Below are 17,951 nucleotides of genomic sequence, written 5' to 3' on the forward strand. Positions count from 1 at the left end.
GGAGGGAGGGAGGGAGGGAGGGAGGGAGGGAGGGAGGGAAGGAAGGAAGGAAGGAAGGAAGGAAGGAAGGAAGGAAGGAAGGAAGGAAGGAAGGAAGGAAGGAAGCCTCTTCCTGTATTTAGTTACACTCTACTTTTTTGCTTCCCACTTGTACAAACTTGGCCTCTCATTCAACCCTCTCACTCATATTTTCCTTGTCCCTTGCCATTAGCTCCTTACTGAGTTGCAAATCAGCTAAAGTCATACAGCACTAAAAATCCTTTTCTTCACCTTGGCTCCGAGCTCTCCACAGTACTGCCCTGGCCCTCAAACCTTACTGTAAACTTTCTGATACAAGAAAGCCACGCTGGCAGATTAGAGTTCCTCACACACAGCCTCTCAACCTCACAATCGGCTTCTCATGGATGTTCACCTACCAAACCCATACCTTTCAAGCCCACGGAGTTTACACAACCACCATCAGCTGAAGACGGGCTACTCACATGTCCCACCCCAACATTTCCTTCTGTGACACAGACACATTCATCTTTAGCATGTCCCCCAACTGTTCTAACATGCAACAGGTGTCAGAACCGCAGGACAACATCACCTTGACAATACTTTTAACATTCGCTTCCACGGTGAATGTTTTTTTCTTGGGTCCTCCATGGCCCAAATGCTTTTTCTCAATTTCACCCTGGTTCTGGTTTTTATATGCTTTTGCCTATAACCTGTCAGAGGGAATGAATTTTTATCACTAATGATTAACTATTACCAAATCTAGAACTCTCTCTTCTGAGCTTGAAATCTACTATTTCCAGATGTCAGAGAAGTAATAGAAAAGCCAAATTCAACCTATCATAAATTAAATATCCAACAGGTCAAATCTCAGCGTCAACCCTTAGCTTACCCCTCTAACAGGCATCAAAGACAAGCAATTTCACTTCCCAGAAGTTCTTCCAAGCCCATCCCTTCTCCAAACGTCAACACTCGCTAGTCTAGTCTCCCCATCTCTCACTGATCTCCCAATGGTCTACTTCTCTAGTTCTGGAGGAGCTCTCTGCATTCCTATCTCGGCTCTTTAAACCCTAGCCTTCAGCAGTCACTTAACCTTTCCAAGCCAATATACTCAACTAGCCATGAAAGTGTCTTTCTGTACAGGGTCACTGAGGAAGTCAGTAACATCATACACATAAAGCCCTGTCCACAATACCTGGGAAAATAATGATAATGACTGGCTATATATGTAATTGGGAGAATACAAATTCAAGAGTACAGTTGTACATCTTCACAATCTATGTTCTACAACCTCTATGTTATCACCACCCTCCAAAATCTAATTCACCGTATGATTTCAACCCATAACAATAATTATGTGAACTTGATCACATTTTATATAGAAAAAATAAGTGAATTTCATCGCAATTTATATAGAACATGTAGCATATATTATATAATATTCCTACTTCCTCATCTACATATAAAGCGACACACATATTTACTTAAATGTATCTACATATATATTACAAAATATTTACTCTATACAAAATACTTGAGTGTATCTACATATTACAAAATATTTTAGTATATACTTTCATATAAATATAGTGTATTTTATATAATAGATGTATATCTATGCATCTGTAATAGATGTATACCATATAACATTTATAAAAATATGTACATGTGTTTATATACAGATATTATAGTTTATACATAGTAACAACATTAGTATCCATTGCCGCTAATATTTAATGAACACTGAAACTTTTTTAATGAAACATTTAAAGACTTTAAATGTTATCACTCTTTTAAACTACACAGTAACTCCAGAAAGTAATTGCTATTTCCATTTTTCAGATGACGAAATTAAGGCTTGTGCTGGCTGATCAAAAACACTTTCTGACCTTGGTTATGTTGTTTAAAAGACCTAATTTGGAGCTGGGCACAGTGGCGTACATCTGTAATCCCAGTACTCTGGGAGGGAGAGGCAAGCAGATCTCTGTGAATTTGAGGCCAACCTGGTTTACAAAGTTGTCTGTCCTGGACAGACAAGGCTACACAGAGAAACTCTGTCTTGATTTAAAAAACAAAATAAACAAACAAACAAAAAAACAACTCATTGCTTTCTACAGGTAAAAGTAACTTCTTGTTCATCTGGGCTCCCATGAGATTTTACAGCCATATTTCAATATTTTAATACATTCTGAGAAATGACCCTCAAGCACTTTTATTGCTGTGCATGTAATTACACAGACAGGACAACAACTGTACGTGACCTCCATCATACATGTAGTCTCTCATGAATCAAATCATCATTATATGGTGCATTCTACATGTATATATACATAGTACATTTCTGTGAGATAATTGTCTTCACAACCAAACTGGACACAACTGCCTTATACATCTTTGTAACTAGGACAGTGCCTGGCAAGGCATGGGCTCTGCAAATATTTTGAAATTACATTGGATTAGAAGTTGAAGTCAAAAAACAAAATGAGATTTTTTTAAACTGTAGTATTCACAAGGAGTCATTAGAAGAGCAACTTTTAAAGTCTAAAAACAGTAAAAATGCTCATCAAGTCTGTAACTTTTATTAAAAATTACATACCCAATTTTACAGATCCTCCAAAAAGGGAACCTTTATCAAAAGCATCCTTCCACGTAAATGTCAAGCAGATCTAAAATGAATGACAGGAAACAAACATTTTCATTACCTCTTCGAACCTTGTTAGATACTGCAGAAAAATCCAGTAAGGAGGACAGAGATCAACCTATGTAGCTGTCACCTCTAGCCAATGACCCCTTTTCTTCTTACGAACCTTTTTTTCCATGTAAAATACTAACACTGAGATATTTCAAAACGTCATTTTGTGTGGTCTTTATAAACAAAGAGGAGGAAGGAAATAAAGCACCGCAAGGTTTCCTGGTGGGTCAAACTGAAAAGCACTGTAACAAAAGTAGAAAAAAAAATGGACAGGTGAGACAGCTCAGCGGATAAAGGGCTTGTCCCACAATCCTCACAAGCAAAGTTCAGTCCTTGGAACTCATACAAAACTGGAAGGAAAAGAGCCAACTCCTTGAGTTGTCCTCTGATTTCCACACACAGACATGACATACGCACACATACTATACACAAATACATGCTACTAATAAAAATAGTATTATCTTTTTTTTAAGGTTCCACTGTGCAGCCTTGGACTATGTTAGTCTTGAACTCACAGAAAGCTGTCAGTCTCTGTCTCCTCAGAGCTTAGAAGAAAGGTATGTGACACTACAAACAAACAAACAAAAAAGGTGCTGCCAGGCATGGTGGCTGCATGCCTTTAATCCCAGCAGAGGCAGTCGATTTCCAGGACAGCCAGAGACCCTGTCTCAACTCTTTAAAAAAAAAAAAAAAAAAAAGCTAAGGAAGAAAAAAAACAGGTTATGTTCGTCTAGAAACAGATCCCATTGATATAAAACAGATTAATGTTCTGTCAACACTTCAGACAGACCTCAAAACTTCCAATTTATATAAAACTGCCACAGAAGCCTAAACATAGTGAAGACACAACAATGACTTCAATGGAACAAAACCACAGGTGGAGGAAATGGGTGAGTGGCAATCACAACTTTATAGCAAAATTAACAACTTACCTGATTTTCAGAAAATGGGAACTTGGGTTCAATGGAACAAATCTGGTCATAATACCTAAAACAAACAAAGAAAGGCTAATTATTAGCAGAGTAAAATGACATGAATTTATAGAAACCAAACTGATATATATATATATATATATATAAATCAGTATATATATATATGGGCTGGAGAGATGGCTCAGCAGCTAAGAGCACTGGACCTGAGTTCCATCCAGAACACACACTGGCTCACAATCATCTAGGCTATCTTTTAGACTCTGACATTGTCTTATGGTCTCGTGGGTACCAGGTATGCACATGGTCCACATACATGAAGGCAAAACACCCATACACATGAATTAAAATAACATTTTTAAAGAATACACCAAAACTATTCGTGATGGTTTGAATGAGAATGGCCTCCATGGGCTCAAGAGATTTGAATGCTTGAGAGGGATTAGAAGTATAACCTTGCTGGAGGAGGTGTGGCCTGCTGGAGAAGTGTGTCGCTGGGGTGGGCTTTGGGGTTTCAAAAGCTCAAGCCAGCCCCCCACCCCGATGTCTGTCTTCCTGCTCCCTGTGGATCTGCATGTAGAACTGTCAGCTCCCCCTCCAGCTCCACATCCGCCTGCCTGGTGCCATATTTCCCGCCATGCTGATAATGGACTAAACCTCTGAAACTATAAGCCAGCCCCAAGTAAACACTTTCTTTTATAAAAACTGCCTCAGTCATGATGTCTCTTCACAGCAACAGAATAGTGACTAAGACTCTATTTGTCCCCAATTACAGTGGCCCACAGATCCAATTTAACCATTTGTTTTAAGGTTACAAACATAATCCCTTAACAACTAAACCACACAGTGAATTCCACACAATGAAGAGCTATACTAAAAATGAAAAAGGATACTCACCACCATAGACCTCATATTATTCAGCAAAAATAAACAAACACCTACTTGAAACTTTGTATTTCTTAAAATACTTTTTTTAAATGACTATGTTTGGTCTTGTGTGACAGCTCACACCTTTCATCCCATCACTAGGGAGGCAATGGTAAGAAGTTCTCCGTAAGGCCAGACTTTCTACATAGCAAGTTCCAGAACAGCCATGGTAACATACTAAGAGCCTGTCTCAAATTTTTAAAAAAAGGGAAACATCTGTGTCCACTTCTGAGGGAAGGTTTCAAAAGGACAAGCAAGAAAGGCAGAAAGCAACATGTGTGACTGGCACGACAGTAAGTTTGGCTACAAATTCAAAGAAACAAGACGTTACTTAAACACAGAAGCTAATGGGAGCCAGTCATCTCACTGTCAGAGGAAAGAATCCTAAATACTACAAGGGCCAGGGATGGAACAAACTGTAATTTGGGACTGACTGGAAGTATCACTGTGAACCCATTTTTTTAACATTGTAGAGATAAACAAGAACAACTATAAATGTGTATTATACATTTCCTAAATATATATGCTGAGGGCCTTGAAGCAATGTCACCTCAAAAAAACAAGAAACAAACCTAGTGTCCAGCTAAATAATGTCCTGTACTTACAGAAGCCACAGTATTCCTCAGAGAAATGGATTAAATGGGAAAACAAAAGACTAAAGCCAACAAGTGATGAGGACATGAAAAACAGAGAACAAAACAAAACAAACCACAAGGAACTAGTTTTAAGTAACTCCTAATAGTTAAGTAGAGAACACTAAACCAAGGAGTTGGGGAGACAAGACGGCTCAGTCAGTGATGAAGAGTTGTGACTCATCCTTCAGATCTCAGTTCAAATCTCATTTTAGAAATGGCAACACTCTGATGTGCGTGTCTCCATATTTATTTTTCCTTGTCATTTCCATAACTAATAAATAAAGATGCTATATGCCTTATTTTTTTCTATTACAAATATGAGGAGAGCTCGATCCCCTACTTGTAATCCCGAAGCTCTCTGTCCAGCCTAGCCTACTCTACAAGCTTTAGGCCAATAAGAGACCTCATCTCAAAACACAAAGTGGCGGTCATGAGAGATGGTTCAACAGTTAAGAGCACTGATGCTCTTCCAAAGGAACTGGGCTTGATTCAGCACCCACATGGTGGCTCACAGACATCTTCAACTCCAGTTTCACAGTATCCAGTGCACTCTCCTGATTTCTATACACACAAGGCATATAGGCAGGCAATACAACTACGTGTATAAAATTAAAAATAAGTAAATAAATTTTAAGGAAAAATACATAAGGTGAATGGCACCAAAAGGATGACACCCAATGTTGACTTTTGACCTCCACATGAATGTACACATGCACCCACATACTGATACATACATACAAAAAAAAAAAAAAAATCACACTGACAAATCACAATCCACTGAAGAAAATAACAGTATTGTGAAACAAACAAACAGGTGACCAGAAACAGTGCTACACACTACGTAATGACAACCAATAAATCCTTTCCCACAGTATTTATCTGGTTCTGGTACTATTCATCAATGGATACTAAAATAATGAAAGCTTTGGCATAATTTCTTGTGCACGGTGTAAAGGTTGTCTTCGTCTCACTTAAATGCTGATTTCTATACCAGCAGAGAGCTGAGTACTGTCCAGAATGTGGTAGTTATTTTTATGAAGCAGCACCCATCTCAATGTTTTGTAAACGTCTTCTCCATCACCTTCTGAATATTTTAATAAAGAGCTGTGTAGCCTATAGCAAAGCAGGAGAGGCTAGGTAGGACTTTCAGGCAGAAATAGGAACTCTGGGAAGAATCAGGCATGAAGAATTTGCCAGCCAGATTCAGAGGAAGAAACAGGTGCTGGTACTGAGGAGACATAAGGAGCCAAGTGGGAGAACACAGATTAGTGCAAACGTGTTAAGTCATACAAGCTAGTTGGAAACAAGCCTAAGCTAAGGCCAAGCATTCATATTAATAAAAAGTCTCTGTGTCATGGCGTGGGCGGCTGGTGGGTAGAGACAGTCCGACAATATGTACAAAGCTGTCGTTAGATAAACTAGCGGCAGTGCGGCACAACTGCAATCTCAGCACTGGGAAGGCAGAGGCCTGAGGAACACAGTTTGCGGCCAGCTTCAACAGAAGAAAGCAATACTAATAAAAGTTTGATACAGTATCTTTACAAATGTCTATTAAGAAGTACAACATACCCATTAACCGTAAGGCCAAGGAACCTGGCAAGCAGTGTCTTAACTAAGTAATAAAAATCCAAGCTATCACAAGGGAAGGGAAGGAGAGGGGAGGGGAGGGGCCCTCTCAAGGAATATTCTGCAAATAACTAGTCTGTGCTCTTCAAAAACACCAATGTCATACATAGGTGGGACGTAGTTCTCTAGCCTAGAGTGGCCGAGCCCCTGCATTTGACTCCTAGTAACCATAAAAGGGAAGGAAAGCCAAGGTTCAAAAGACAAGAGAACTGTTCCGAATGAAAGACGTGAGAGAAGCATTAGTAACTGAAGTAATGCACTGGCGGAAGCCAGAGTCTGGACCTGTAAACCTCACTTTTGGAGTACCAGCAAAACTTGGTTGGACAGAGTAAATTAATTCCACCAGCTTCCTGACTATGAAAGACATACTGGGTTATATAAGAAAGGACATTTATCCTAGGAACAAAATTTTAAGTATTAAAATCTTTTTATGGAGCCAGGCACAGTGGCACATGCCTGTAATCCCAGCACTCAGAGAGCCAGAAGCAGGAGGATCTCTGTGAGTTCAAGGCCAGCCAGAGCTACACAGAGAAACCCTGTCTCAAAAAAATCAAACACAAAAACACCTTTTGCTAGTTACTATTGTGGTAGTGACCGTGGTCTCTCATGTCCCCCATGGTCTCAGGCATTTGAACACTTGGTCCCCAACTGATGGTGCTGACTGGGAGGTTTAGGTGGTGTCACCTGGTTGGAGGCAATTTCAAAGTCTCTCACCATTTCCTATGCGCTCTCTCGCCTGTGGTTTGAGATGTGAGCCCTCACCCTGCTATGCACTGCAGCTGCCTTGCCTGATGCTTCCCTGTGGTGGTGATCAACTCAGCCCTCTAGAGCAGCAGTTCTCAGCCTTCCTAACACTGCGGCCCTGGAACAGTTCTACATGTTGTGGTGACCTCTAATCATAAAATTATTTTTGTTGCTACTTTATAACTATAATTTTGCTGCTGTCACATTGTAATATAAATATTTTTGAAGATAGAGGGTTGCCAAAGGGGTCACAACCCACAAGTTGAGAAGCTCTAGAACTATAGGTTCAAACAAACCCTTCCTTCCAGTTTGCTTATGTCATGCTGTTTTATCATAGCAATGAAAACGTAACTCCCATTCTACTAAAAATTACTTTCAAAAATTTTAATGATGTTGTGCCTTATCTACCCACCACTCAACTTTCAGGCCCAATATCAGGATATTCACTACACATTCAAGTCAATAAATTACCTTCTCTCTGTTTCAGGGCCTTCACTCCCTTCACTAGACCGTAAGGAGGCTACAGCAAGGTCTGGGGCAACAGAGCCTGAAGATGTCCCTGTCACAGTGAGGCCAAGCTGCATACAGACCAAGAATTGGCAAACTTTTTCAGAAAAGAATACTGTAGACTCTTGTGAAAGAGAAAAGCAGAGACTTGTAAGTACTTATATAACAAGAAAGAAACTTCTGGCACACCCCCAGGTGAGGCTGGTGAGCCTATAAACACAACAGCTGTTCAACTCCCATCAGCTGGAGACAATCTCTGGAAAGCTCCAGACTGCAGGAGAGGAGACAGGGAGGAAGAAGTGGCCAACATGGCTGGCATTTGCTGTGGTCTGGATATGAAGTGTCACCCCAAGGCTGACGTGTCAACTGGTGGCACTATGAAGAGATGCCCGGATTAGGAAATGCTTGTCAATGAGTTAGTCATCTGCTGCACTCTGCAGCCCAATCTGGGCTACTAGGAAGTAGTGTCTAGCTGAGGAGGACAGTCACTGGAGGCGGCCTTGGAAAGGCGCACCTCTCTGGCTGCCAAACTTCCCTGCTGCATGAGGTAGCAGCCTCCGTCATCACACTCACTAGCTGCCTCACCCCAGGCACAAAGCAACTGACCCAGCACCCACAGATTGGAAACCTCTGAAATAAGGAGCAAAAACAAACCTTTCTCCCTCTGTCTTTCTCAGGTATTCTGTCACAGCAGTAACACCCAAATCCCAGTGCACTCTCCTCTCCTCTGAGAGAACAAAATAATTCACTGTGAACTTCCAGACTGGGGTCCACTGAGGAGCCAAGCACGGCTGAGCAGTGTAGCCAAAGCGTGGGTGGCAGCACAGTAAGTCTAGGTGCTGTGCTGTGAACACAGGCCAACAGGAAAAGCACTGGAAGCGAAGGGCAGAATGACACACAGAACACCATTAGCCACCAAGGCTCACGGTGCTAACCTGCCCAAGTGGTGGCAGGCCATATAAAAACAGGCAGCCAATACTCCTAACCCTGACCCCTCCTGGAATGTAAGCAAGGAAAAAACAGTTAGGAAGTTACTTGTTTGAAACATATAAAAGAATAACTGCACAGAATATACTGAAACCTGTATACCAAGCCTGTTCCTCCACCACCTGGAGTCAACTAGGAAAACCTGAGTTGCATGGGGAGAAGAGGCCAAACATATTCTACCTTTACATGATCACAAACCATGGGATGGCTGCCTCAGAACCTGTTCTGGTGGTAACAGGGAAGGGTAGTCAATGGAAAAAAAAAATGTCTGACTAGTATGGAGCGAACTCCAACAAAACAAGATCAGCTACAGCTTTACAAGAGGGAGCCTACAAGGCTAACTACCACAGGCAAAATGCTGCTCCTGAAGAGCCAAATACAAGACTTATGTACTTCCACAGAGGGCACGGACACCACTACCTACCCTCTGGTTCTGTCTCAGACACCAAAGTTCTCCAGGAAGAAAATATTACCAAAACGGCAGAGAATAACACACCTCTCTCTCTATCATTCAGAGACTTGGAGGTATCAGGACACTAGCCTAAGATACATAGCCATACCTAACAACGTAGAGACCTAAGCGACTTTAACACAGCCTAAGAGAAAGCCAAAATACTACGGTGGAAAGATGGCCACAAAACACATCCAGCATGGGAAACAACGCAGTAAAAACAAAGAATCCCTGAAGACTTTAGTTTAGAAATAAACATCTCAGGCTAGAGAGGAGGCTCAGAGGTTAAGAGCATGGGCTGCACTTCCAGAAGTTCTGAGTTCAATTCCCAGCAGTCACATGGTGGCTCACAGCCATCTATAACGAGATCTGGTGCCTCTTCTAGCGTGCAGATATACATGCAAGCAGAATACTGTATTGTATACATAATAAATAAATCTTTAAAAAACAAAAAGAAGAAAAGAAAGAAATATCTCTTCAGGGGGTCGCTAGCCAGAAAGCTCAGTACAAAAAAATGCTTGCCACCAAGCCTGACCACAGAGCCAACTCCTATATACTGTCCTCTGACCTCCATATGCCTGTCAAGGCATGCAAGCCAAGACACGCACAGAGAGAGAGAAAAAAAAAAACATTCTTAAGAAATAGTGCACTGGTAATCATTTCTTTAAAAGTCAGCACATTTAAAGATGTCACAATGGACAGAACTCAGATTTTGCAAGTAGACAACTCAAGGATGCATTCAATGTCTTAGGCATCTGATCACTTGCAAAGTACTGGAACTCTCAGTCTGAAGACGTGGCTGGCTCAGTGTCACACTCCTGTAATCCCAGCACTCAGGGAGGTGGTAGCAAGAGGATCTCTGGGAGTTTCAAGGCCAGCATGGTCTACAAAGCAAGTCCAGGACAGCCAGGGCTACATAGAGAAACCCTGTCTCAAAAACAAAACAAAATCCCTCTTAAGGCAAAGGCAACACTTCCTTAAAGCAGTACATCTCAACCTTCCTAATGCTTCAACCCTTTAATACAGTCCCTCAAGTTGCAGCGACAACCCCCAACCATAAAATCATTTCGTTGCTACTTCACAACTGTAATTTTGCTAGTCATGAATCATAATGTAAATATCTGATATGCAGGATACGATATGCAACCCCAAAGGGGTCATGACCCACAGAATGAGAACAATATATTGCCTTAGAGGAACAAACGACACAGTGAGACGTGGTTAGATCCACAGTCCACGCATGATCACTGCAGCAAACAAGCATATGCGGCGACACCTGAGTGCTTTTTAGATGCTCCCTACTGTTCTACAAAACTCGGGCCCTTTAAAGCAAATCCACTTTAAAACTCCATGGCAGAACTGTTTAAGATCTGCCTCCACAGACTGTCAACAGATAAAGTTTACTCTGTGCTGTGAGCCATGATGACTACGGTAAGAGCTGTTAGTGGCCATCTCTCAACACATAAAGCTCGCCTCCGTAGGAAATATCAGTGGCGAGATGATCTTGACTGATGACAAAACTAAGGGACGTCTCTAGCCATCTCTGTTCCCAGAACACCTTAGCGTAAGCTCCTCAAATCAGGATTTCTGCACTTGCATCCTAACACACCGGTGTCACCTGCAAGAAACAAGATTGTACTACAGGAAACGGAATCATAAGGGTCCACAGAAATGCTGTCATCATTAAGGACCAGAGTTCTCATCAGCTGCAGAAAGAACCAATGTCTTCCACGTGTGCATAGCCCGTCAAAAGATTTAAGCAACCACTGAGTAGTCTGCCGCTCAAGTTTTCTTTCAAACGACTGTAGCTCCTAACTTTTTTACAACTGTCAATCCGTCTCTGATTATTTGAACTTAAGACGGCTTATTTCAAGTGAATGAGTAGCCAACATTTGGTCCAGTGTCCCAATTCTCTCACTCCCCTTATGCAACCATTATTAGGAAATCTAGACGTGGCCCAAAAAAAGTCATAGACAGCGACTGTAAAAAGCAGACTTCCGCTGTACGACCCAAAAAGTGAAAACCAAAAGGCTGTGACCAGAGAGACCATTCCTCGGCAGACTTCCTGCCAGGTAAGGTGGCGCGCTGACAGATGCCACCCGGAAGGGAGGGCAGGGCTACGAGTCCTCTCACCAGGAAAGAATGCTGACCACACCTACGCCGCTGGCCTGAGTCAGAGTGGGGAGGCCAGGCGCGGGGGAGAGGGAGAGGAAGCGAGGCCGTGGAGGGAGGAAGCAGAGCTGGGAAGCAGGGACTCCGGCGGGAGGGGGGGATGGCAATCGGGGGCGCGGAGAGGGAGCCCGCGCGGCCGGCGCCCACCTCAGCAGCGTCTCCAGCGAGCCCTCGTGCTTGTCCAGCGGGCGGCCGAGCGCCGAGCGCCGCAGCTTGCTGAGCTCCTCGGCCGCCCGGCAGTACTGGGCCTGCTCCTCGCCGCCGCTCGGGTACGTCTGCTGGATGAACTTCACCAGCGGCTTGGCCAGGTCCACCTCCGAGGTCTTCTTCAGCTGCACCCAGATGAACGACGCCATGGTGAGGGCCCGGCCGCCGCTTCGGGCCGCAGAGGCGGAGGGACAGCGACGACGGCCTAGGCGCGCTCGGCACCGGCAGCGGACGAGCGGACCGACGGGCCGACGGACTGGGCCGCCAGAGCTTCGAGCCGGCCACTTCCGGGAGCCCCCGCGCAGGCGCAGTCGGAGGGGCGCGCCGCTCGGTCACATGACGGTGTCACCACCGCGTTGCTCACCTGGTCTGCGGCGCCTGCGCGGTGCGATCAGGCGCTCTCCTACTGCAGTGGTTAAACTTTCAGAAAGATTTTTGGAGGGGTGGGGCGTCTTTTTGTTTTATTTTGTTTTGTTTTGTTCCAGACAGGGTTTCTCTGTGTAACAGCCCGGCTGTCCTGAAACTCACTTTGTAGACCAGGCTGGCCTCGAACTCACAGAGATGCACCTGCCTCTGCCTCCAGGAGTCCTAGGATTAAAGGCGTGTGCCACCACCACTACCCAAAAGATTTTTAAATTTCTCTTTAAATTCTGCTTTTTTTTTTTTTTTAATATTTTTGGATGTGAGCCCAGTCTTTAACAGCTGAGCCATCTCTCCAGCCCTTTAAATACTTTTAATTCATTTAATTTTGCTTTTTTTATTACTTAAAATTAATTTCATAGATCAATAACTCTTCGGCCTCACAGACAGCCAGGTAAGGACAGACAGTAGTAAATAAAACACAGAACTCTTAGAACAGACCATAAGCAAGATAAAAGGACACTCGCAGTTTGAGAAGATGCCTTGACTTTAAAGGAGGGAACAGCGAAGAGGGCTTGAATGGTGAGGGAGAGCATCGCAGACCAAAAGCACGTGTGCAAAAGGGCAAGCAGCGAGCAGAAGGAAATGAAGTTGAAGAGTAAAGCCACAAATCATTACGGAATGCATAATCAACGTATAGAGGTTGTTTTGTATGATGGGGGTACTTAAGTGATTTATTTTTACATTTTGAAAAGGCCTCCATCGATAACTGGAGAAATAACTCAGCAGTTAGAGCGCTTCCTTCTCTGTCTGAGAAAGGGCCAGCATTCTCTACCAGCAACTCCAAGGCGCTGCATCGCCCCCTTCTGGCCTCCTCTGGGACCAGCACTTACACACATTGATACACTATTTGAAGGCCTCTCAGGACTATTCGCATATTTTTAATGTCTTATTTTTTATTTCATTTAGGGGTATGTGGAAGTCAGAGGACAACTTCTGAAGTTCTCTGTATCGTGTGGGTCTCAGGGATGGAACTCAGGTGGTCATAAGTGGCAGCAAACACCTTTACCTGCTGAGCCATCTCACCCGTGTTGATGGAGCAGATATAAATGACCAAGATCATCAATGAAACATTCCAAGCAAAACTAACTTGAATGTAGCAAGCCTTCACATCAAACACACAATGTCTTTTTATTTATTATCTTTTATGTGTATGAGTGTTCTGCCTGCATGCATGTCTGTGTACCATGTTTGTGCCTGGTGCCTCCTGAGGTCAGAAGAGAGCACCAGATCCCCCCGGAACTGGTTGCAGAAATGATGAGCGCCATGTTGGTGCTGGGAATTAAACCTGGGTTCTCTGGAAGAGCAGCTGGTGCCCTTAGCAGCTGAGTCACCTCTCCAGCCCCCAAACACACAATTTATAAGAAATACAGCGGGAGAGATAACAAAGTCGGTGATGTTCTTGACAGGATACCCTTTCCTACCCTATTCTAAACAGGGTAGGATCCAGTTATAAAACATCCTTCAGGACAGTGGAAGCACAAATGAAGACATGGAATATTTGATAAGATGAAACTGTCGGTCATTAAGAAAATGGCAAGTCACAAAATGGTATCTGTGTTATAGCATCTTGATTTTAAAAAATTAAATGTGTGTATTTGTGGGCTATGAAAATGACTTATACCCTGAGGTGGTGCTGACTGTAATCTTTAGAAGTAAAAACACACATTTTTTTTCTGTTTTTTTATCTTTATGTAATTTTTTGCATTATACAGTGTATTTGTTCATTAACAAAAACAGTTTCTTTTTCTAACGTTTATGAGTTTAAATTTTTTACTTTTTTTAATAGGGTGTGTGTGTGTGAAAAGACAACTTGTAGGAATCCTTTTCTTTCATCATGTGGACTCTGGAGTTCCAGCTCAGGTCCTCAGTCTTGGTTGCAAGCCCTTTAACCACAGATCCATCTCAATGCATTATGAAAATGTCTTTATTCTAATTCTGGTTAAAGCAAATAAAATAGCCACCGTGCCTGATGTGCAGCAAATCATGAAAATGATGTCCTGAGGCAAAGTGGGAAACAAGTTCAGAAATTCAGGCAAAGAAAAAAAAGTTATCAAACCTAATGTAAGTAAGAGTGATCAAAAATGAAACATTACCGGGTAGGAAGATACTATGGAAAGGGGAGTGACCCAGGATGGCACCGTGGTCTGGGTGCCTGTGGATCTGAGTGTTTGGTGACTTCACGTATTGATAGAAAGAAAAGCAAGCGACAAGTCACTGATGAGGGAGGGAGAGTGGGCTGTGCTTCCCCACACACGTGGGAGTCGTTGTGCTGATGGTGCACAAGCGTGTGGGTTCTGCAAATTTGTTTCACAAAGGAGTCAGCATTCAGCACGCAAGTGACCTACGCATCTGTGGAACTATAAAGGGTCACATAAAATAGGTCAAAACTTAGCAGGAGGTGAGGATTCTATCTAGGGACTTAGTTGTTGTTGTTTTAATTTAAAATCCCTTGTATGCTTGAGTGCAGGTGTGCACATGCCGTAGTGTGTGTGGAGGTCAGAAGAGAACTTTTCAGGAGTTGGTTCTCTCTTCCACCTTGTTTTTGAGGCAGGGTCTCTCTTGTTTCTGCTGTGCTGACTGAGTACTCCAGACTAGCTGGCCCACAAACTGTCAATTCTCCCGTCTTCAGCTCCCATCTCACTAAAAGACTTGTGGGACTGTAGATGTGCACCTTTGCGTTCAGCCTTACTTGTTGTTTTGTTTTGTTGTTGTTTTGGTTTTGTTTTGTTTTGTTTTGTTTTGTTTGAGACAGGGTTTCTTCTATGTATCCCTGGCTGTCCTTGAACTCAATATCTGGACCTTATTAGCCTTAAACTCACAGAGATCCACCTGCCTATCCCTACAAGGAATGCACCGAAACACCTGGCTTGCAGCCAGAACATGTGTGCATGTTCTGAGGCTCAAACCCATGCCATCAGGCTTCCGCAGCAAGCACATTTACCAGCTGAGCCATCTTGCTAGCACATAAACTTTTGTTGTTTTTATTGTTTTGGTTTGGGGGTTTTGGTTTTTTTCAAGATGGAAAAAAACCTTTGTAGCCATGGCTGTCCTGGAACTCACTCTGTAGACCAGGATGTCCTGGAACTCAGGAACATCCACCTGCCTCTGCCTCCTGAGTGCTGGGATTGAAGGTGTGTGCCACCAACACCTGGCCACCTTAGGAATCTTTAGACTGAGAATTCTGGTAATTTGCAGTTGATCATGCTACACGATTATTTTTTAAGATGAAAAATGCTCGAATATCTTTTGTGTTGGTCGACAAAACTGATTCATTAGGGGAGAAGAAGATTCTAAATAAAGTGAACAGAGAGACACCTTGGCATCCTAAAAGAGCATCCTGCCCTTGCAGAGGACCAGAGTTTGGTTTCCAGCACCACAACCATCTGCAACTCTAACTCCAGGGGGTCTGACACTCTCTTCTGGCCTCCAAAAGGCACTGCACTGAAATGCACAAACCCACAGAGACACACACACATTAACACAGAATTTAAAATAATATAGCTCCCAAGTACTGGGACTAAAAGCTTGCACCACCACTGACCGACAAAAAATAAGAGTATTGATTCCACATAAATGTACATCACCAAAGGAGCCAAATACGGGAAAGGAGGAGAGCAAAGCAAAGTGTGTATAAGAGGAGAAATGAGCCCTAAGAAAGACACAGCAGAGGGAGGAGAAAAGGAAATTGACATAGGTGTGGAACTAATAATGTAGACTAAGTTGGCAGCGCTGCCCTGACTTGCATGAAGCCCTGGGTTTGGTCCCAGCACCGAATAAGCGGGGTGTGATCGCACACACATGTAATGCACCTTTCAAGTGCTGGGATTGCACCATCCTGCCCAACCTTGATGAAGACATTTCTATCTGACTCTCCCTCCTCCCCAGGACATAAACTTCATGGAAGAAAAGTGTGTGTTCATTTTGTATAGGATTACAAACATCCCTTGACTTACTATCGAACTATGTCTTGGTCCCACGAAAACTGACTCATCGTAGATCAAACTGTATTAGATATCTCTAACCAATAGACAGCATCACTTAGCAACATGGTACAGCAGGAGGCATGGTTTGTTTGCCTTCAGGATTGTGTGACAGACCAACTCACCACCCAGTAGCATAAGAGAATATCCAATAGCATATCACTAAACCAGGAAAAAGATCAAACTTGCTGTGTAGCCAAGGATGACCTTGAACATCTGATTCTCCTAAGAAGTGGGGTTACAGGAATGTACCACTGTGAAGAGCCAGACTGACCCAAGACTTTGTCAGAGTCCCTGATGAAAAGACAAAGGGAACTTTAGCTCTGTGTCCTTGTCCAGGAGTGGACTTGGCAAAGCTGGTCAAGGGCTGGAGCCAGTGCCTCCTCCAAAGAGTCAAGGTTACAGCTCCTGGGGAACCGACTCTTCCCCCTGGGCTGTGGCTATCAGGCTTTGGGCAGCCATGTGTGAGGTCTCCTGTGTTCACATTATCTGACTTAGGTCTTTGCTGACCTTGGCCATTTCCCCCTGTAAATAGTATACAGGATGCTGTGCTTCTTTTTACATTTCTTTTGTGCATGTGTGCATATGCTCACATGCTGGGTGCCCCGCATGCATAGTCAGGGCAGCCCACAGGAGTGACCTCTCACCCTCTATCTTCAATTCTCCAGGAATCAAACTGGGATCATTGGGCTTGGTGGCAGGTGCCTTATTCCACTGGGCTATATCACCAGCCCAGTTTCCAGCTACTATCAGCTGCTTCGGGGAAAACATGTTATCTGCCATCCACCCTTCCATTTTCTGAAGAAGGAAGGCGGCTGTGTGGAGGGAATCAGTACCAGTCACAGCTACTAGGGACTGGGCACACTGGTTTGTTAACAGGGATATAGATGGGACACAAACTGTTTTTCAACATACAGTGGAGGTAGGGGGGAGCCTACAGAATTTTTTAGAACACCATTAGAATCAATGGTGTCATTTAATAAAATGGCAAGCTAGAACATTAGTGTATAGAAATCAATACAGTAAGCCAGGCTTGGTGGCACACACCTGTGATCCTTGTGCTTGAGAGGTAGAAGCAGGAGGATCAAGAGTTAAAGACCAGCCTTGGCTGCATGAAGTCCTATCTTTAAAAAAAAGAAACACACAAAAAGAGACAAGATTTTAATATAGCAAGTGAAATTTCAATAATGCGGCATAAAAACATACCTTTATTATATGTAGAATGGAGAAAATCTTGTGTATTGCTTTTGTGTCTGTTACGAAACACCAAAAAGAACTAACTTCTAGGGAGATTTCTCTCTTTTTTTTTTTTTTTTTTTGGCTCACAGTTTAGAGTGTCTCAGTTTATCACAGAGAAGGAACTACATGAGGCAGAGGCTCTTCCTGTGATTACAGACCAACAAACAGAGAGTTCTAGAACTACAGGCCCAGCAGGTCAAGCAGCAACTGTCAAAGGCTGGGTCCCAGTGACTACTTCTCCCATTAGACCCCACTTCCTAAAGGTTCTTCCTAAAGTCTCACTCCTGCTACAAAATATTGCCACCTGCCGGAGAACAGGCCTCAAAACATGAGCCTTGGGCTGGTGAGATGGTTCAATAGGTAAAGTCACTTGCCATGCAAAGCTGATGACTGAGTTCCATCCCTGGATCCCTGGAAGGAAAAAACTGATTCCTG

General features: G+C 43.2%; 1 protein-coding gene across 1 annotated transcript in view; it reads right to left on the minus strand.

The window, feature by feature from the left end:
- Pdcd6ip (programmed cell death 6 interacting protein) overlaps positions 1-12,181 on the minus strand; it is a 48,147-nt gene extending 35,966 nt beyond the window's left edge. Inside the window, exons 1-3 of the mRNA XM_055601582.1 lie at positions 11,815-12,181; positions 3,622-3,676; positions 2,594-2,663 (exon numbers count right to left, since the gene is read on the minus strand). Of these exons, the coding sequence (XP_055457557.1) occupies positions 2,594-2,663; positions 3,622-3,676; positions 11,815-12,023 (334 nt within the window). The 5' untranslated portion in view covers positions 12,024-12,181. The remainder of the gene's footprint in view (positions 1-2,593; positions 2,664-3,621; positions 3,677-11,814) is intronic.
- Between the last annotated feature and the right edge of the window lie 5,770 nt (positions 12,182-17,951).

This window comes from Psammomys obesus, unplaced genomic scaffold (genome assembly GCF_907164565.1).
Source record: "Psammomys obesus unplaced genomic scaffold, mPsaObe1.curated_primary_1811, whole genome shotgun sequence".
Lineage (NCBI taxonomy): Eukaryota > Metazoa > Chordata > Mammalia > Rodentia > Muridae > Psammomys > Psammomys obesus.